The 22162-nt window shown below is 41.2% G+C and overlaps 1 protein-coding gene across 1 annotated transcript in view; it reads right to left on the bottom strand.

The window, feature by feature from the left end:
* Positions 1 to 11199, bottom strand: part of LOC125116668 (cytochrome P450 2C18-like) — a 34804-nt gene extending 23605 nt beyond the window's left edge. The window contains exons 1-3 of the mRNA XM_047762112.1: positions 11014 to 11199; positions 3370 to 3532; positions 3061 to 3210 (exon numbers count right to left, since the gene is read on the bottom strand). Coding sequence (XP_047618068.1) covers positions 3061 to 3210; positions 3370 to 3532; positions 11014 to 11181 — 481 coding nt within the window. The 5' untranslated portion in view covers positions 11182 to 11199. The remainder of the gene's footprint in view (positions 1 to 3060; positions 3211 to 3369; positions 3533 to 11013) is intronic.
* Between the last annotated feature and the right edge of the window lie 10963 nt (positions 11200 to 22162).

Here is a 22162-nt window from a genome sequence, read left to right as displayed (position 1 = left end):
CTGCTCAGTGGGTTAAGGATTAGGTGTTGCCATGAGCTATGGTGTTGCTGTGAGCTGTGGTGTAGGTCACAGAGGAGGCTCAGATCTGGCATTGCTGTGGCTGTGGTGTAGGCCAGCAGCTGGGAATCTCCATATGCCACAGGTGCAGCACTAAAAAGACAAAATAAATAAATAAATAAATAAATAAATAAATATTTCAAAGATTTGTTTGCCTAAAAGAAAAGGACATAAGCATTATTCATTTCAAACTTAAATCAAAGGGCAAACAAGGAAGGTTAAATTGATAACTGGAGTCCTTTTGTTTCTTTATTGCAATAAGGCGAGGGATGGGGGGGGAAAGCAATGTCCTGCTTTAAGAAACAGGGACCCTCACCACCAATCAGCCCTCACATTTCACTTATTTGGACAGATTCTTCCCTCTGATGGAATTCTAGGATATTGTTAATATAGCCACCAACAGTATATATTATGTTCTTCAACCTTTGAATACAGATCAATTCTACCACATTACGGATAAAAAAATTAAAGCAGAGGAAAAGTAGCTTTCTTTTTTATTGGCCAATACTTAAATGAAACTGCTATAGTCACATAACTGCTTAATATTTTTTTTTGTAATGGCCACATTGGCAGCATATGGAAGGTCATGGGCTGGGAACAAACCTGCACCTCCACAGCAACCCAAGCCACTGCAGTTGGATTTTTAATCCACTCCACCACATCAGGAACTCCTTATAAATTTTATATGCAAAAAATCACATCATAATGCAATTAAGCATGACGTATCAAAGTACTGAGAGGAAAGGATAGTGATTTTAATACTAGGAATCCTACTTAGTTAACTGGTCCTCTGCGAGACTCCTTTTCAGCTGAAACATGTCCATTCACTAAGCTTCTAGGAAAACTTCTTTTAGAAGGTAGGGGATAATTTGAGAAGGCTGTGAGATTTCTTTCTGTGTATGGGACAGCTAAACTCTGATGTTTATCTTTCCTTTCACTTCATTGGAGAGAGAGGATTAAGAAGCAGGTAATTTAGAATCTAGACTGAAAATCAGATTCATCATGACAAGCACTTCATAGGTCTAAACTTCAAGTTTAGAATTGATAGTTTAGTTAATTTCACAGTCCTCTAGGATATAGGACCCTGGTGGTCCCTGGGTTGAGGGCAGGCAGAATATTGGTTTGTTGTGCAATGGTTTCACAAAGAAGGTGGGGGGAGGGGAGGAAGGGGGGTATGGGCTTTGGAGGGGTTGATTGAAAAATCAAAGCCATGGTATAGACAAGATGTTTTGCTCTGTCTCAGAATTAACTAACCCTGAGAGAGAGAGTTGTTCCCTGGTTCTGCAAGGCCCCAAAGATGTCAAAGTACCATAAAGCAGAGAAAATAAAAAACATTATCATTAGGACTAATATCCATGAGGATGTGCATTCTATTCCTGGCATTGCTCAGTGGGTTGAGGATGTGGCATTGCCATGAGCTGTGGTGTAGGTCAAAGATGTGGCTCAGATCTGGCATTGCTGTGGCTGTGGTGTAGATGTGGCTACAGCTCCGATTCGACCCCTAGCCTGTGAACCTCCATATCCAACAGGTGTGGCCCTAAAACGCAAAAACAAAATTATTACACCAATAGAGGGGTAGATAAAGAATGCTGAAAACAGTGAGTTCCCATTGTGGCTCAGCAGAAAATGAACCCAATTAGTCTCCATGAGGATGTGGGTTCAATCCCTGGACCCACTTATTGGGTTAAGGATCCAGCATTGCCATGAGCTGCAGCACAGGTTGCAGACATGGCTCAGATCTGGCATTCCAGTGGCTGTGGTGCAGGCCAGCAGCTGTAGCTCCAATTTGACCTCTGTCCTGGGAACTTCCAGATGCTGCACCTGTGGCCCTAAACACACACACACATACAAAACCACTGGAGAGAGAAGCAAGTAATAGGGAAGGCAGGGTCATGAATTACTAATATTAGTTGAAATCTAGTTAAATTATTATATAACCTGGTATTTGAATAATGTTCAAGATTATGCTATTGCATCAATGTCTTCAAAATAAATAAAACAGGAGTTCCCGTCGTGGCGCAGTGGTTAACGAATCCGACTAGGAACCATGAGGTTGCGGGTTCGGTCCCTGCCCTTGCTCAGTGGGTTAACGATCCGGCGTTGCCGTGAGCTGTGGTGTAGGTTGCAGACGCGGCTCGGATCCCACGTTGCTGTGGCTCTGGTGTAGGCCAGTGGCCACAGCTCTGATTCGACCCCTAGCCTGGGAACCTCCATATGCCGAGGGAGCGGCCCAAGAAATAGCAACAACAACAACAACAACAAAAAAGACAAAAGACAAAAAAATAAATAAATAAAAATTAATAAATAAATAAATAAATAAATAAATAAAACAATGCTGTACGTAGGGAGCAACATTAAATAACTCAAGCTGATAATTTTAAAACAGCTGTTAACATGGAAATCACAACTGATGAGATCTGCCCTAATCAACACCTAAGCAAGTAAAACCATAGAAAACTATCATTACGAGCCAGAACAGTAGGCAGTGGGTCTCAGAAGAAAGCCTCAGACACGTAAGTGAGGCTGACCAAACAAATAGAGGCCAATTAAGTTAAAGCACATGTCATTTGTTTCACGCTCCATAAGGTCATGATGACAGCATTCCCACCCTGTCCACTTGACAAGTATTCCCTGGTGAAATGTTCTGGAATAGATAACCCACACTTACACTATGGGAAAAACACTGTCCTCTAATACTAAAAAAAATGAGACTTAAAACCTTCTCCCTGTATAACAAAGATTTGAAAACAAAGAGCTCAAAACAGAATAGGATTAAATGACATTTCAATCCACACTATGTGCACCATCATAAGGGTACAAACACAAGAAGCACAGATACACCAAAGCTTCCTTGTCTCTGTTTCACACCCCCCTCCTCCACACGAGGACTCACAACCACAGCCCATATGGAAGATTCGGCCACCCCTGAAATGTTCCCAAGGACGTCACAGGAGAGAGCGAGCATCTGTTAAGGTCACAGTTACAGAGTGTAGACTAACCCACCATTGGTTCTTCTCAACTCCTCCACAAGGCAGTGGGCTTCCTCTTGAACGCGTTCCTCAATGCTTCTCTTCCCCATCCCCAAATTCCGCAGGGTCATGAGGGAGAAGCGCCGGGTCTCCTTCCATATCTTTCCATTGCTGAAGATGATTCCTACCAGGAGGGGAAGCAGAAACTAGGAGGGAGGTCCCAGGCAGGGAGGACAGAGCTGACACTTGGCCTCCTCACAGATGGACCAAGCTCTTCTGGGGGACTCTTCAAAATTTTTCAACCTCCCCACCCCCATTACTAATACTGAATATGCACACCTACCATGTCCTTTATTGACTCTCTCAGCCATTGGGAAATGGCCCCTTCCAGAAAACTCCTCTCCCCCAACAATTAGGGCTTCTTTCATTGTTTCATAGCCATGCAACACAACGGCAGGCTTCAAGCCAAGATACACGGTATACACAGGGCCATAGACTTTTGAGAGCTGGGAAATGGAAAGAAAATGCAAATATTAGCAAAAGAAGTCACAATTTCATCTATTTTACTCATTGTTAAGATTGCAATCAACATCGTATTGTTGAAGTTGTTATTCCACCATACATACCTTCAGGCATTTCAGGATCTTATATATAAATATGGTGAAAAAGCAACACCCATTCATGATTAAAAATAAACAAACAAACAAAAAACTCTGACCAAAGTGGGTAGAGAGGGAACATACCATAACATAATAAAGCAGAAGACCTCAATGTACATTTTTTCAAAGAAGAGATTCAGATGGGCAACAGACACAAGAAAAGATGCTCAACATTGCTATTAGAGTAATGCAAATCAAAACCACAATGAGAGACCACCTAACACCAGTCAGAATGGCTATCAACAAAAAGTCTACAAACAATAAATGCTGGAGAGGGTATGGAGGAAAGGGGACCCTCCTATACTGTTGATGAGAATGTGAAGTTCTACAGCCACTATACAAAACTGCATAGAGATGCCTTTAAAAACTAAAAATAGAACTACCATATGATCCAGCCATTCCACTCCAGGGTACATATCCAGAAAATAAAAACTGTAATTCAAAAAGTACCTGCACCCCAGTGCTAATAGCAGTGCTATTTACAACAGGCAATATACATGGAAGCAACCCAAGTGCCCATCAACAGACAACTGGCTTAGGCATTTTATTATAGAAAAGCAAGTCAAAACTACAGTGAGATACTACCTCACACTGGTCAGAATGGTCATCAATAAAAAGTCTACAGGGAGTTCCCTGGTGGCCTAGCAGTTAAGGATCTGGCATTGTCACTGCAGTGGTCATTACTATAGCACAGGTTTAATCCCTGGGCCAGGAGTTTATGTATCCTGTGGCACAGCCAAAAAAATAAAAAAGTCTTCAAGTAACAAACACTGGAGGGGGTGTGGGAAAGAGAAACCTCTGCACTGTTGGAGGGAATGTAAATTGGTGCAGCCACTATAGAAAACAGTATGGAGATTCCTCAAAAACATAAAAATAGAGGTGCCATATGATATGATACTGCAGACCCATTCCTAGGCATATATCAGGAGAAAACTCTCATGTGAAAAGATACAGAGTTCCTGCTGGGGTTCAGTGGGTAAAGAAGCTGATACAGTGTCCATGAGGATGTGGATTTGATAATTCGACCAGTGAGGAAAGGATGTGGCATTGCAACAAGCTGCAGCACAGGCCACTTATTGCAGCTCAGACTTGGCACTGCTGTGGCTGAGGCACAGGCCGGCAGCTGAAGCTCTGATTCAACCCCTAATCCAAGAACTTCCATATGCCACAAGTGTGGCCCTTAAAAAAAAAAAAAAAAAAGATTCATGCATCTCTATGTTTATAGCAGTGCTATTTACAATAAACAACACATGGAAACAACCTAAATGTCCATCAACAAATGAGTGAATGAAGAAGACGTGGTACATGTGTACAATGGAATATTAATCAGCAATAAAAAGAATGAAATAATGCCCTATGCAGCAACATGGATGGACCTAGAGATTATCACACCAAGCAAGTTGACAGAGAAAGACAAATACCGTATGATATCTCTTATATGTGGAAACTAAAATATGACACAAATGAAAATTAAATTGAAAAGAGCTCTCTTGTGGTACAATGGGCTAAGGATCCAGCGTTGTCACTGCAGCAGCTTGAGTCGCTGCTGAGGCACAGTTCCATCCCTGGCCTGGAAACTTCCCTAAGCAGTGGGCAGAGCCAAAGGGAAAAAAAAAAAAAGAAGAAGAAAAGAAATAGAAACAAGACTCAGAAAAAATTTATCCTTACCAAAGTGGGGAGGGGGAACAAATTAGAGGTATGGGGTTAACAGATGCAAACCAGTACATGTAAAAGGTAAGCAACAAGGATTTACTTCATAGCACAGATACTTATATTCACTATCTTGTAACAGACTTCCACTGAGATGCTGGCACCCATACTGGAGTGCATTTCCATGTGTGGTGGTTTGCTATTCCATGTGGGTCAAGACTTTACCCCACTCCACCGTTCAGGGGTTGCTGGTGGTGCAGGCCACCTGGGGTCTGCTCAAGGAGTTCTTCCCCCAAGAGGGGTGCCAAGACAGAGCACCCAGGGCTCTCTGACTGGGGCAAGGCAGGCAACTTCCTCAGAGGCTTTGACACCATCTCATTTCACAGGAGGGATTTGCTGGCGCTCTTGGTCCTGTTTCCCTCCCAGAAGCAAACCACAACATCATCATGCTGGTGGGAGGTGCTACAGTGCCTCTGGACTAAGACCTCAGCAGTAACGCCCAGCATGCACAGGGCACTGCATGCAGAGGGCTTGCAAAGCAATGCATGCGCCTGCGACAAGGGCTCCAGGCCTGGGCAGGCTAGGGGCTGGGAGCTCTTCCCTAACGGATGTCCCTCGGGCAGCTTCGAGGTGCTGGACCTTTTGGCCTAGTACCAGAAGCAGCCCTGGGGGACTTCCTAGCAGTAGTGGGCTGCCACTTCCTCATGGGCTCACTGCTGAGGCAGAGAGTGGGCTGACTCAACTTAAGATCCAGGAGGAATGAGTTTGGCCAAGTTTTTATACCAGGCGCTCCAAATCTATGACTTCTGCTACCTGTTCCAGGGTTATGCATGCCAGGTCCAACCGGGTTGATATGATCACCTGGGTAATATCATGTCCAGATCCGAGTTCATCCACAAGTTGACAGGAGAAGACAGATTCAGACTCTCTCTACCTCTGATTACAAATACAACTGAAACAAAACTGGGAACGTCAGCTGAAACTATTGTTTGGCTACACAGAGATAAGACATCCTCATTTGAATTGTATCCTTGTTTTGAGACAGCAGAATAATTTGGTAGAAAGGTACCTGAAGCTCTTCACTTGCCTTCCACCTCCAGAAACTGACCATAATGTGGTTGCATGTCAAAGAGCCAGAAAAGCAGGGCCCTCAGAAAGGACTTGGCTACAGAAGTAACAAAGCTTGTTCATGGACAAGAAGGACTGGACTCAGCTAAAAGGTCTACACAAGCCCTTTATCATAGCAGCATAGTTTCCCTGGAGCTTGTCTGATCAAGAGTTAACTGAGTTGTTGAAACAAGCTTCGTTTTCCAAATTAGTTCTTGACCCTGGAACAGACTTCCTGGATGCTTGAAGCAAAGCAAATTCCATTCCCCAGGGTGTCAATTGATGACAGAAGGCAAAGTCAGTATAAATCAGAGACAAGTAACAAATCCTCAGAGTGTTTTAGTTATTGGACAACATATTCTTAAGAATGGACTTTCATTACTTAAAATAGAAACAAGGGGTTTCTGAAATGGCTTCAACTTGGTTGGAAAATCCTTCTGGTGGCTCAGACTTAACATCATTCATTTTCAAGACATGTGAACTTACATTCGCTTATGCAAATCAAACAGCAGAGAATGGAATATACTCTAGGCCTCACAGTGTGAGTCATTTCATTATTTATATGGGCTGTTTGTTTAATGGCACGATATTTTATTTCTGGATACTTAAACATTAAGGACTGCCATAGAAAGGCATGATTTCCAGGGTAAATCTCTTTCAATAATTATTCTTCATGAAAAACTAAATGTTGTCTTTGCTATCCTGCCCTTCTTGCTCTTTTGTAGACAAGGAGGAGCAATGAAAAAGAGGTAGTATAAGAAACTGGGGGTACTTTTATAACAGGTGTATATCTCACTGGATTTTTGTTGTTTGTTTATGAAGCCAATACAGATCTCCGTTAAAAAGGAGAAAAGTTAAAGGAAGCCATAGTTGGCATTAGAAATTAGAGGAGAAAAAGTTTCTTTTCAAAAAAAGAACAAAAATGACTAAGTTGATTTGACTATTCAAAAATTTTCTAATTCAGTTTTCCAGTCCCTTGCCTTTGTTTCTGAATAATTAAAATTAGTCACAGCCATGCATTTTTTCTTACTTAGTAAAAAATGTTGCAGTGTTTTATAACTTTATGAGTTTTGAGTTTTAAGTGTCAAATTATGTCCCAAAGCTGATTGGAACTTGAGATAAACTGAAAAGTTAGGTAACCAACAAAATAAATTAGAAAATAATCACATGAGTGTATCAAAAGATAAAAGTAATAAAAAAATTTTGGGTCAAATTTAAAGGATTCAGAATCAAGACTTAGCTGGGAGTTCTTGTGGTGGTGTATCAGAAACGAATCCCACTAGTATCCATGAGGATGCAGGTTTGATCCCCAGCCTTGCTCACTGGGGTGGGTGATCTGGCCTTTCCATGAGCTGTGGTGTAGGTCACAGATGCACCTCAGATCCCATATTGCTGTGGCTGTGATGTAGTCCACAGCTGTAGCTCCAATTCAAACCCTATCCTAGGAATTTCCACATGCTGCTGTGGGTGAGGCCCTTAAAAAAAAAGGATTTAGTGAAATTAAGCTCTATATTCATTAGGCAAGTTGCTCCTCCAGAACTGTTTCCAACATCTGAAAAATCAAGATAATAACACCCATCTTTTCCCCGAAGATCACATGAAACACAAACATACACATAAAATGGTTTACAATGAGGTTTGTTCTAGAAAGTCTGACAGGCAGCAAAGCATGGCTTTAGAGTTCAGATTCTACCCACGTACTACCTGGATTACTTGGAGCAAGTTGCTATCTTCATATGCAGAAATAGAGATGTAATAATATTCGTCATTTATAAAAATCTATTTGCAGAAAAGTCATAAAACTTTCATACACCATAAGCTGTATTGCTATATTCCAAAGTAGATTTAATTGTTAACAAAGCTATAGATTAGTAGTTCCCACTGTGGCTCAGTGGCAATGAAACTGACTGGTATCCATGAGGACTCATTTATTTGTTGAAACAGGAAGAATTTATTTGTTGACACACTGTAGTATCACTTCATATTGGCAACTTCATTTACATAGTAAGAACAAACAGGTGTCCATTATGATGTCAGAGATCATCTCTACATTTCAGAACTTCACTCAGTTTGAGGACCAACAAAAGGTTTTCTTTTTCCATACCTCTCTTGCCTCTGTTTTTCTTTGTACAAGGTTTGTGGTACTAGCAAGTGCATTACCATGTCAGGTAACATTTTCAATTTGAAACGTGTTTGATACACTGGAGGAGAAAGGTGCATTATAAGTTTTTTTTCCCTTACAAATTCAAACAGCTAGAATAGAATAATAGTTATCTGATCTATCTGCAATAAGTAAGTCATGGATGGGTATAAATTCAAAACTGATGTTTGATGATGGCAGAGTGATTTTGAAGTGTGCTAACAAACACTTGGAAGCACATATTCTTTAGTTTGTTTAACTTTATGGCCATATCTGCAGTAAATGGAAGTTCCCAGGCCAGGGAATGAATCCAAGCCATGGCTGCTACCTATGCCTCAGCCGTGGATCCTTAACCCCCTGCACCAGGCCAGGAGTCAAACCCAAGCATTTGCAGTGACCTGAGTTGCTGCCATTGGGTTCTTAACCCACTATGCCACAGCAGGAACTCCAGGAAAAGTGTATTCTCTGAAGATGGTACAGCTAATAGATTCAAAGCAACACCATAATAGATCAGAATGAGTCTGTTTATCTTTTGGAGTGTTTTTTTTTTTTTTAATCTTGTTGCCTTTTAGAGCCACACTGGTGGCAGTTTCCCAGGCTAGGAGTCAAATTGGAGCCTTTGCCACTGGCCTACACCACAGCCCCAGCAATGCCAGATCTGAGCTATGTCTACAACTTACACCATAGCTCATGGCAATGCCAGATCCTTAATCCACTGAGCGAGGCCAGGGATCAAACCTTCATCCTCATGGATGCTAGTCAGGTTTATTAACCACTGAGCTATGACAGAAACTCCTGAATTTGTATATGTTGAGATCAGGTGCTGAACCTATTGTTTCTTAGTAAATAAGTACCAGTAGCTAAATATAAAAGACACAGCCATATTTTTCCTGCCAATACACTTCATACATGTCATTACTTTAAATTTTTGGCTATCTTCAATATATAATTTCTCTTACAACTTGTAATTTGTAGTAAGAACTACCTGTGGAATTTCAGAAAAATATCTATATCTTCTAAACCTTTCTCTCAACCCCCTGAAGGCCTTTAGGAGTATGTGTGTGTATACAGATATTTGTCTTTAAATAATAAGCCTTCACCCTGTTTTATTTAAAAATACCTTGTAATAATCTATAATGGAATATAATCTGCTCTGGAAATAACTGAATCACTATGCTGTGCACCTGAAATTAAGGCAATATTGTAAATCAACTATACTTCAATACAAGATTTTTAAAAGATACATATGATGGTGATTAATAATAACCTCTGAGGTCCCAGGCCATGGCCTGGGCAATTGGTACTCAGATTATTACTAATCATCATATCACTACTTTGAGCTAAGTTTCTTTACTCTGGCTTATGGGTAAAGAGATTGAGATTCAAAGAATTTCCTATTTATTTCCAGTGTCTCACAGGTAATAAATAGAAGAACCAAGTTTCAACACTGTGTCCTTGACCTCTGATGCTTGAGCAATTTATCTGTTCCCATGACTACCTTGGATACTGACTCTTTCAGGACCACTCGAAAGCTCATCCCACAGGGATTCTGACTCAGTAATGATAAGAGCTAGAAATCTATATTTTTAAAAACCACCCCAGTTGATTCACATGCCCTGCCCAGTTTGAGATCCGCTGGTCTTACTAAAACATAATGCAAGCATCACAGAAGCAGTGCCAGGTCACGCAGCAGCTCATGGAAGGACAATTTCTTGCATTCTTGGCCACACACAGTAGCTTTGTGCAGAATCCAAAAGGATTTTGTTACCATCCAGCTAGCCCTGACTGATTACTTTTTTCTTTCATTTGCTCATACTTGTCCTGATCCCATGATCTTTCCTTAACATCAGGCAAAAAATGCCTCCTCACAGAAGTCCAATTTTCATGTCTGTTTGGAACAAAACACACAGTTTATAGGGTAGATGACTTCTTGAATGAAATCTCTAATCACAAAACACTTCCCTTGCCATATTCAACTCCTAGCATGGGAACTTCCACATGCCATAGGTAAAGACAAAAAAAAGCAAAAAAAAAGTCTGCAACAGGAAGTATTGTTTTAAAATGATCATATTTTGGGAGTTCCCATAGTGGCACAGTGGAAACCAATCCGAGTACGATCCATGGGCTCACGGGTTTGATCTCTGGCCTCGCTCAGTGGGTAAAGGAACCAGCATTGCCATGAGATGTGGTGTGGGTCAAAGATGTGGCTTGGATCTGGAATTTCTGTGGCTGTGGTGTGGCCTAGCAGCTATAGCTCTGATTAAACCCCTAGCCTGGGAACCTCCATGTATCACAGGTGCAGCCCTAAAAAGAGAAAAAAATGAAGACATATTTTAATATAACTTTTTAAAATATATTTTAATAAATATATTTTTTAAAAATAGTTGTTCACTTACGCTTTGCACTCCAAAGGGTCGTAAAACATACTTACATTGCTTAAGGATTTGCTGATGTCCTTAATATCTAGCTGCAGGATATTTCCAAGAATTGGGAGAGGAGTGGGCCCAGGTGGGAGCTTCCCCTTCCCAGAGCTCTGTTTCCAGAGTGAGAGGAGAAGCAGACAGGAGAGACCGAGCACCAGGACCACAACTAGACCCATGATGCCTTGTCTTCTTAGTTAGACAACTGTGAGCCTGAAATCTAAAGCTTTTATAACAGTCCCTGCTAATTACTTGTCACTCTTTGACTTATAAAGTGAATAATAAGCCAAGTCTACTTTAATGTCTTTTGAAGGGACTTTGGCCCCTTGATAAATATTAAAACATGGTGTTCTTAGCTCTCACCCTTGTTACAGCGCCACGGCCAAAACATTCTGTTTTAGCAGGTCTGGGAGGAAGCCCAGGTAAACACCCCAGGTGACTGAAAATGAGTGAAATAAATTGCTCAACATTCTGGACACTCAGATTAACAACCAGTTTAGAATTTGATTTTGACAGCAATCCTTCTATATTAAAAAATGCTATATAGTAGAAAAAATATATTAAGGAAATAACTAAAAAATGTAAAAAAAATGCTTATTCTTTAATTCTTTACCAAACATTAATATACTTTGTCCTTGAAAATAAAAGCCTTTTGAAATAATATACCATAATATACTAACATTATAGCTTCCTAAACATAAACTAGGTAATACAATTGATACATCTTGAAAATTCAAACATGTATCAAGTAATGAACTAAATTGATACACAATTTTAACCTTAAACTATCCTCCTCCCCTCAAGTAAAAAAGGTGGAAGAAATTTTTAATTTTTACCTTTCATATAGGGAAATTCAGAAAGAACAGAAGATGCGTCCAGTGTCATATAGCTCAGAAGTGACAAAACAGGGATTTGAACTAATATCTTCTAAGGTCCATTGTGGTCTACCATGGCTTGCACCACTGCTGTCTCAAGATCAGTTTGAGGAAAACAAAACCACCACCCCAACATATTAGCTTCTCTGAATACACACCCTGCTGAATGTCCTCAGACTAACAAGGTTCACACTAAATAGATGCTCCTTACTTGACTCCAAGGCTGAAAGAGTCATGGATTCTCAGGAGAAGACATAAAAGAGGTGAAACTTGCTCAGGTAACAATGTGAAGAGCCCATCTCAGAGAATGTAGGGGGAAGGGCTTGAGAACCCATCATTTCCCCCAGGTCCCAGCTACTTCCAGATCCTGCTGTTTCTGTTGCTTTCTTTGACCTGTCATCGTCAGAAATAATGGAATGAAGGAGGCCCAGGAAGAGGGGAGATTTCAGACAGAAGAGCAGGTGTGGATTCAGTGGAGTATGGGAGGCAGGGACTTCATTCAACAGACTCATAGCCTAGAACCATCACAACCTGGAAACCTGAACAGGAAACAACATTTAGGTGTTCCCTGGTGGTCTAGTGGTTGAGGATCCAGCATTGTCACTGCTCTCATGTGGGTCACTGCTGTGGTATGGGTTTGATCCCTGGCATGAGAACTTCCACATGCTGTGGGCACAATTATTAAAAAGAAAGGAAACAACATTTAGTGGTCATGAGGACCTAAATGTCACTGGAATGCCACTGATACATTACTAGATCACTAATAGTAATCTTGTACAAAGACATCTTCTGTAAAGATATTATCATATTTGGTTTTTCTGTTGATGAACAGTGTTATATAAGTTACAAATGTACACTATGGTGATTCACAATTTTTAAAGGTTATACACCATTTACAGTTATCATAAAATATTGGCTATGTTGTACAGTATATCCTTGTAGCTTATTCTATACATAACAGTTTCTACCTCTTAATCTCCCACCACTAGTTCGTTCTATATATCTGTGAGTCTGTTTCTCTTTTATTATGGTAACTAGTACAGGAGCATGTACTTTTCCAGGAAGGTGTTTTTTTGTTTTGATTTCTTTTTATATAATGACTTTTTTAAAATTATAGCTTGTTTACACTGTTCTGTCAAGTTTCTACTGTATAGTACGGTGACCCAGTTACACACACATGTATAGATTTTTTTTCTCACATTATCATGCTCCATCATAAGTGACTAGACAGAGTTCCCAGTGCTACACAACAGGACCTCATTGCTTATTCATTCCAAAGGCAATAATCTGTATCAGTTGACCCCAAGTTCCCTATCCATCCCGCCCCCTCCCCCTTGGCAACCACAAGTCTATTCTCCAAGTCCATGAGGTTTTTTTCTATGGAAAGGTCATTTGTGCCCTATACTAGATTCCAGATATAAGTGATATCATATGGTATTTGTCTTTCTCTTTCTGACTTACTTCACTCAGGATAAGAGTCTCTGGTTCCATCCATGTTGCTGCAAATGGCATTATTTTGTTCTTTTTTATGGCTGAGTAGTATTCCATTGTGTACATATACCTCATCTTCCTAATCTAGTCATCTGTCAATGGATATTTGGGTTGGCTATTGTGAATAGTGCTGCAATGAAATGAAGGTTCAGGTGTCTTTTTCAAGGAAGGTTTTGCCCAGATATATGCCCAAGAGTGGTATTACTGGGTTGTAAGGTAGTTCTATGTATAGTTTTCTAAGGTACCTTCATATGGTTTCCATAGTGGTTGTACCAGCTTGCATTCCCACCAACAGTGAAGGAGGGCTCCCTTTTCTCCATACTCCTTCCAGCCTTTGTTATTTGTGGACTGATTAGTGTTGGCCATTCTGACGGGTATGAGGTGGAATCATGTGGTAGTTTTGATTTGCATTTCTCTAATAATCAGTGATGTTGACCACTTTTTCATGTGCTTGTTGGTCATCTGTATATCTTCTTTGGAGCAATGTCTATTCAAGTCTTTTGCCCATTTTTCAAGTAGTTGTTCTCAAGTAGTTGAGTATACTTGTTAAAGGAAGGGGCATGAACCCACATGGGCAGTTGCGGGGGAGCCCATTTCAGGCTGAGAGTACAGAATGCCTAGAGGGTTGGATGGGCTTTCTGGGGCCACAGCGAAAGGAGTTGAAGTAGAGGAAAGAAAATGCCAACTCATGGTGTGTGTTTTTTCTCCCTTTGGTGTTGCTCTCTCTAGCCTCTGCATGCATGGTCTGCCCCAGTTATCTGCCACAGGAGTGATGCTGGGCAGAACCTAGCTCAATTTCCCCACAGTGTGGTGTGGTCCACCTGGTCAAGGTAAGCGGCCACTGCCCATCCCCTGTAACAAAGGACACTATAGAGGAACGATGTCCTGGCAAAGATGTATACTTATAGCCACCGCTCCAGATTCTGAAGAGTTTCCTGGCAGAACCCAATGACAGTGAGACATCTGGTCTAGCTATCCCTAGATATCAATGGGAGTTGGTAGAGTGTGTTATGATTGTTCAGATGCTCATAGCTCACTTAATTTTAGGCAGAATTTTTCAGACAGTCAAAGAGAGTCTTCCTCTACAGGGAGACAAGGAATCTGCCAGTAGCAGTTTAGCCAGAGCTGTAGAAAAATGTAGCACTCTTGTCCAGTTTTGTCCTGTGAGGGAAGAAGATACAAATGCAGAAGCATCTGGTGTCCTGGATATGTTCAGCCATATGGTGGGGAAGATCATAAGCACCATGGTAATACATGGGGGGAAAGAAACCCCTCAGTATTCAGGCCAGGAGCAGTTCATCTATGATCCTAAAAAAAATGTCCAGCCTTTGGGTGATGAAACCCATCCTATCAAGAATGTGGAAGAAACTAAACCACAGTAAAAACTACTGTGGTGGTTGAGAAAAGGCTTAGGGCATTCCCTGTGAGGTCTAGGGCCCGAGTGTAGAGTCTAGTCATGTCTCTGCGGGATGCTGGAGGAAGTGGACACAGGTGATAACCTGGACTCAGAGGATTGGGAGAATGCTGACCACCCAGCAGAAGGATCCAGGAGGACCTAGAGGGATGCTCCAAAGTCAAATGCGCATTCAAGCACTCAGAGTAGCAAGAAGAATACATGCTACACAAACACAGCTAAAGCAGAGATGAAAAAGCCCACCAGACAGGTCATCAGGAAGATGTCCAAACTGAAGAAGCCTCAATCAAATGGTCATATCAACATCCTGAGATGGGAGGAAGTGAAATGACTGCGTTGTTGAGCTTTAGCAACAGAAACAAGAATGTCTCAGAATTATGTCATGGAGGATCATGACTTGGCAGCAAGAGATGAGAAGTTCTAAAGCATATGACCTGATGAACCATGAAAGAAATGAGCTCAGGACTTACTGAAAATAATTCAAATATCTCCAAAAAAAGCGGGAAAGAACACTTTCTTCCCAGAGGCATGATATATCCCTTGAACTGAAACTTCCTGAGAGTTTGGGAGGGAAGTGAATGAAAGTTCATCATCTACAGAGAAGAGGTTGTGGCTCTGAGACAAAGAGAAACCCTGTGATTAAACTTGAGCTTCTAGAAGTGGCTCCTCAGACATCTGATGCTCCCCAAGGAGCATTTGGCAGGGACCATTTGCTCCCCAGTCCCTGTGCATGGGCTTCCCTCTCCACAGACCCTTGAGCGACAGGCAGACCTCCCCCTGTGTCTCCATTCCCCTACCCATGTCCCTGGGAGTCTAAGGGTGCAGCTCCTGGCAGGAGGATATTCCCCACCATTCCAGGAAGCCTGTGTGCATACACCCCTCTGGATCAGATCCCATCAAGGGGTGTTTGTCCATCTTTTTGTCCATCATGGCCTGGCTTTTTTCCCTAGACACCTCCATTCTGAAAATTGAAGTGTGTTACTTGTGATACTAGTTGTAAAATCCCTAATACACTGGAAAACGTTTTCGCACTGAGTTTCTTATTTCCTCAAAATACTGTGGAACTCTATGTGTATTGCTTTTAGAATACAAAGCTCATTTTTGGCAAAGAGATTTACTTTCTTTCATCGTGACACTAATATTTCAGAATTGATTCCATTTAAGTCATTCCACTTACATTATATGTCTAGAAATTAGAAGCAGTAGATATTGATTTGATGAGACATTTCATTTTCCTTTAAACAATACAATACTGTGAGCAGTGTGAGCCACCAAAAAGCTTGAAATTAAAAATACTTTTCTCTGTTAATGTTTTATCCATCAGTGTTATGAGAGATGGAAATTATTTCAAGGTCTCAATAAATTAGAGTTGAATATTTTTAAGTTTGTTATTTTTTCTAATTGCTGTTGGCTCCAATAGAGATGAGTGTTTTTGTTTGGGGGAGTTTTTTTTTTTTTTTGGCTGTATTCACAGCAGGTGGAAGGTCCTGGGACAGGGATCCAATCAGCACCACAGCAGTGACTTGAGCCACTGCAATAACAATGCCAGATCCTTAACTCACTGCACCTCAAAGGAACTCCTGTAGTTGAATTTTTGAATGGCTAATGTGTGATGATTGAGTGGAGAGGGCCATCTATGAACGGGGAGCTTAGTAAGACTAGGCCCATCCGTGTCTAGTGACCTCTGACTGTGTGCAGCTCTGGACGGGGCTCTACTAATTATAAATGCTCAGTGTAATTGTAATGCTCAGTGTGAGTGTTGATGCTCAAAGAAGAGGGAGGCAGCCTCAGGCTATTGCTCCTTGCCTCTGCCCTAACTCATCAGGAGACCTGGTGGCCACTGGGACCCTGCAAATCTTTATCAGAAAGATGGACCTATCCCAGTATCACCCCCTCTTCAAACTGGTGTCTCTAGGCTTCATATGATCATGTGCTCAGTGGTATCTTGCCCCAAGATCTTGGGTATGGGGCCTTGGGACTGGAGGACAAGGACTGGAGGCAGCTCTGCTCAGTAGCAAGGCAGACACAGAGTCAGGCATATCCCCAGGACTGGCATGTGGAAGGGTTTGGGAGCAGAGAGCACAACTGCAGTCTCAAGCATTTAGGCAAAGTGTCCTGAGTCTGAGGCCCAGGCCAGTTCCATCCTACAAGCAATAGACCACACTGTGCTGATCCTGAGTCCCATCCAGAAACACAAACATTCAGGGCAAAGCAGCTTCCAGAGTCATCAAGGGAGCTGTGTTACAGATCCTTAGTGTCAGCCAAGAGAAACTGCACATGGTCTGACCACCACCAAGTCTCAGGTTCCCAACTGCTACCTGGATCCACCATTAGGAACGTCCCAGCAGTCATCCTGGGAAGCTTCCAATATGAGTAGTGTCTTCAAATCAGGATAAACCTATTGCCCAGAACTATTCCCCTTACTCATCCTGAAGCAGGAGGGCCCCTTTCCTTTCAGTTCAGTGATGTGAGGGGAGAGTTTCACCTTCTACTAATGCTGGACAAGCTAATCTCATCTCACCTTCTCACAGAGAACAACTCTCAAGTCTGAGAAATTTTTTCATAAGAAAACAATTCACAGAACACATTGGCGAGCCCCCCAACCAAATCCAATAGATGCTAGAAGAGCTTACTTGAGAAAAAGCAACTGGAAGGGTGAGATCACTAAGGGAAGAGCTTTTCATCTGAGGATAGGCTACAAAATGCACCAACTATCAATCTTCGCACAAATGACAGAGGATCAGACAGAAAATCTAAGAAGTCATGTTGGTCAAATAAATTGATTTGATAATCAGAATTGACCACACAAAGTCAACTTTGAGTTCAGATGGCTTTCCACATAACTTCCCTCAAATTGAAGGAACCAACAGCAAACTCGTTCAGAAAGTTAGAGGAAGAAAGAACCCTTCCTGATGTCCTGCAGAAACCAATTATTATCCTGACACCAAATGTGGGAAAGACATCACTCAGAAATAGAATTATGCCACAATATGTTCAGGATCATGCTCACATTGTCTTAAAATATATTGATCCAGCACCAAGCATAATATCATTACCAAGTGGCCTTTATGAACAGAAATGAAAGTAAACTTTTAAAAATACAAATTTTAAGTCCACTGTTGTTAACTAAGGAAAAAAAGACAAAGTCATCTCAGTAGATTTGGGGAAATTTGGAAGAAAATCATTACCCATTCATTATGTAAAAACATCACAGAAAAATTAGAATACAGGGAACATTTCCTCTATTGATAAAGCACATCCGTGAGGAGTCTAGAGCTAGCACTATCTTTACCGGTGAAACATGGAACTGTTCTCCCACACTAGGGAGAACAAGGCAAGCTCTCATCACTTCTACTCAACATTAGGTAACAGATTTAGTAAGTGAAATATGTCAGAGAGAGAGACAGAGAGAGAAAACAGACAAGAATATTGAAAAGGAGGAGGTAAGAATTTCCATCTTCACTACAGATATGAATTTATGTGTAGAAAAATCTGCATTTGGTTGTAAAATCTACTTACATTAATATGTACACAGGATTTCTTTTAATTGGATTTGGTAAGACACAGAGATAGAAAAAGGCCTGAAGTGAAAGAAGATGTTGCTCACAGCTCCCTAGAATCAGGACACACCAGGCAGAGCCACATGAAGATGCCCCCAGGGTGGTCAGGGGGCAGAGCTGGCATGAGGGGAGCGCATGGGAAAAAGCTGTGGTTTTAGTAGATGAAATGATGGGATGGGCAAGGCAGGCTGGTTAGGTAAGCTAAGATTAGCTGTTACATAATTTCCGGAGAGATACAGGGTTAAGGTGGCAGAATAGAAGGACTGGAGCTCAACTTCTCTCCTAAAAACAACAAAATTACAACCAAATGCTGAGCAATCTTCGACCAAATGGACCAGAAACTTTCAAAATGATTCCCTACTCCAGGAAGACAAAGAGGAGGCCACATCAAGAGGTAGGAGGGGTGATTACATGAGATAAACAACCCCATACCTCCTGAATGGAGAGCCCCACAGACTGGAAAAAAGTAACTGTATCACAGAGACTCACCTACAGGAGTGAGAGTTCTGAGCCCCATGTCAAGTCTCCATGCCTAGGGATCTGGCACTGAGAGAAAGAGCCCCTGGGGCATCTGGCATCGAAGGCCAGTGGGGCTTGTGGGAAGGAGCTCCACGGGAGTGGGGGAAACAGAGAGCCCATTCTTAAAAGGCACACACAGACTTTCACGTGTGCAGGGTCCCAGGGCAAAGCAAAGACTCCCTATCTGGGTCAGACCTGACTGCAATTCTTGGAAGACCTCCTGGGAAAACAGCGGGTGAAGGTGGCTTGTTGTGGGGGAATGGCATTGGAAGCAAAGCCCTGGGGAATATTCATCTGCTTGCATTTCTCTGGAGGTGGCCATTTTGGGAAAATCTGGCCCCACCCATCAGCACTGAGAAGCCCCAGGCCAAACAACAATCCCCGCCTTTCAGTAAAGAGGCTGCTTAAAGACCTCACAGGCACACAGCCCCCTCTATTCTTACCCAGAGACAAGGCCCCACCCACCAGAGGGATAGGAATAAGCTCCACCTACCAGTGGGCAGGCAATCAGTCCTTCCCATCGGGAAGCCTACAGGAAGTCCCCATACCAACTTCAGCCACAAGGAAGGCAGACACCAGAAGTTAAGAGAGGCTACAACTCTATTCTCTGTAAAAAGGGCACCACACCAAAAACCTATAACAATGAACAGACAGACAACTATAACTCAGAGAAGGGAGAAAGAAAAAACCCCAGAACAACAGCTAAGTGATCAGGAGATTCGTGGCCTTCTTGGCCTCCAGGAAGAGGACTTTAGACTGTGGATGCCAAAGATGATGCAAGACATCGGAAATAAGCTGGAGGCAAAGATGGATAATTTACAGGAAACACTGAGCAAAGAGATACAAGATATAAAACTTAAGCAAGAAGAGATGCAAAATACAATAACTGAAATAAAAAATTAATTAGAAACAGCCAACAGCAGAATACAGGAGACAGAAGAATGAATAAGCAAGGTGGAGGACAGATTAGTGGAAATCACGGATGTGGAACAGAAATGAGAAAACAGATTGACAACAAGTGAAGAGAGTCTCAGAGAACTCTGGGACAACATTAAACACACCAACATCTGTTTCATAGGGGTGCCAGAAGGAGAAGAGAGAGATGGGGACAGAAAAAATATTCTAAGAGAAAATAGTCAAAAACTTTCCTAACATGGGAAAGGAACCACTCATTCAAATACAGGAAGTGCAACAACTACCATATAAAATAAACCCAAGGAGGAACACCCCAAGACACATATTAATCAACCTAACCAAAATTAAAGACAAAGAGAAAAGCTTGAAAGCAGCTAGGGAAATAAAACAAAACCATATGAGGGAACCCCAATAAGGTTATTGGCAGAATTTTCAGCAGATACTGTGCAGGACAGAAGGAAGTGGCATGATATACTTAATGTGGAGAAAGGAAAAAAACCCCAACCATAAGACTTTAACCAGCAAGGCTCTCATTCAGATTTGAAGGAGAAATCAAAAGCTTCTCAGATAAGCAAAAGCTAAGAGCATTCAGCAACACTAAACCAGCTTCACAACAAATACTAAAGGAACTTCTCTAGGTAGAAAAGAAAAGGCCACAACAAGAAACAAAAATACCACAAATGACAAAGCTCACCAGTAAAGGTATATATACACTAAAGAGATGAAATGATCCACATACAATTATGCCACCAAAATCAGAAATCTTGAGAAGAGGAGGGTACAAATGCAGGACACTGGAGATGCACTTGCAAATAAGAGACCAACAACTTAAAACAATCCCATATATACATAGTCTCTTATATCAAAACTTTGGAGAAACTGCAAACCAAAAATCTGCAATTGATACACAAACCAATAAGAAAAATCAACTCAAATACAACACTAAAGATAGTCCTCAGACCACAAGAGGAGAAAATGAGAGAAAAAGGGAAGAAAAAAGAGCAACAAAAACAAACCCAAAGCAATTAATAAAATGGCGATAAGAATATACATATCAAAAATTACCTTAAGTGTTAATGGACTAAACACCCCAACCAAAAGACATAGACTGGCTGAACGGATACAAAAACAAGACCCATACATATGCTGTCTTCAAGATACCCACTTCACTTCTAGGGACACATACAAATTGAAAGTGAGAGGATGGAAGAAAATATTCCATACAAACGGGAATCAAAAGAAAGCTGGAGTAGCCATACTCCTATCAGACAAAATAGATTTTAAAATGAAGAATATTTTAAGAGACAAGGACGGTCACTGAATAATGATCAAATGATCAATCCAAGAAGAAGATATAACCATTTTAAATATATACGCACCCAACATAGGTTCACCACAATATATAAGGCAACTGCTAACAACCTTAAAAGGAGAAATTGACAATAATATAATCATAGTGGGGGACTTTAACACCCCACTTACAGCAACTGACAGATCATCTAGGCAGAAAATCAATAAGGAAACACAGGCCCTGAAGGAAGCCTTAGACCAGATGGACTTAATAGATATTTATAGGATATTCCATCCAAAAGCAACAGAATACACATTCTTCTCAAGTGCACATGGAATATTCTGTAAGATTGATCACATCCTAGGCTACAAATCAAGCCTCGGTAACTTTACGAAAACTGAAATCATACCAAGCAACTTTTCCAAACACAATGCTACTTGACTGGAAATCAACAACAACAACAACAAAACTGCAAAAACACAAACACGTGGAGACTAAACACCATGCTACTAAACAGCCAATAGATCACTGGATAAAGCAAAGAGGAAATTAAAAAATACCTAGGAACAAACGACAACAAAGATATGACATTCAAAACCTATGGGATGCAGCAAAAGCCGTTCTTAGAGGAACACTTATAGCAAGACAAGCCTACCTCAGGAAGCAAGAAAAAGCTCAAATTAACAAGCTAACTTGGCAGCTAAAGCAGCTCGAGAGAGAAGAACAGACAAGACCTAAAGTGGGTAGAAGGGAAGAAATCATAAAGATCACAGCAGAAATCAATGAAATAGAAACAAAGAAAACCATAGAAAAGACCAGTGAAACGAAAAGCTGGTTCTTTGAAAAGATCAACAAAATTGATAAACCCTCAGCCAATCATATCAGAAAAAAAGAGAGAGGACTCAAATTAATAAAATTAGAAATGAAAAAGGAGAAGTAACAATGGACACCACAGAAATACAAAGGATCATAAGAGACTACTACATGCAACTATATGCTAATAAAATGGAAAACATAGAAGAAATGGAGAAGTTCTATGAGAAGTACAATCTTCCAAGACTAAACCAAGATGAAATAGAAAAGATGAATGGACCC

The sequence above is a fragment of the Phacochoerus africanus genome, chromosome 15 (assembly GCF_016906955.1).
Source record: "Phacochoerus africanus isolate WHEZ1 chromosome 15, ROS_Pafr_v1, whole genome shotgun sequence".
Classification (NCBI taxonomy): Eukaryota; Metazoa; Chordata; class Mammalia; order Artiodactyla; family Suidae; genus Phacochoerus; species Phacochoerus africanus.
Note: the sequence above shows the minus strand (reverse complement) of the source record. Positions and strands in the feature narration are given on the sequence as shown.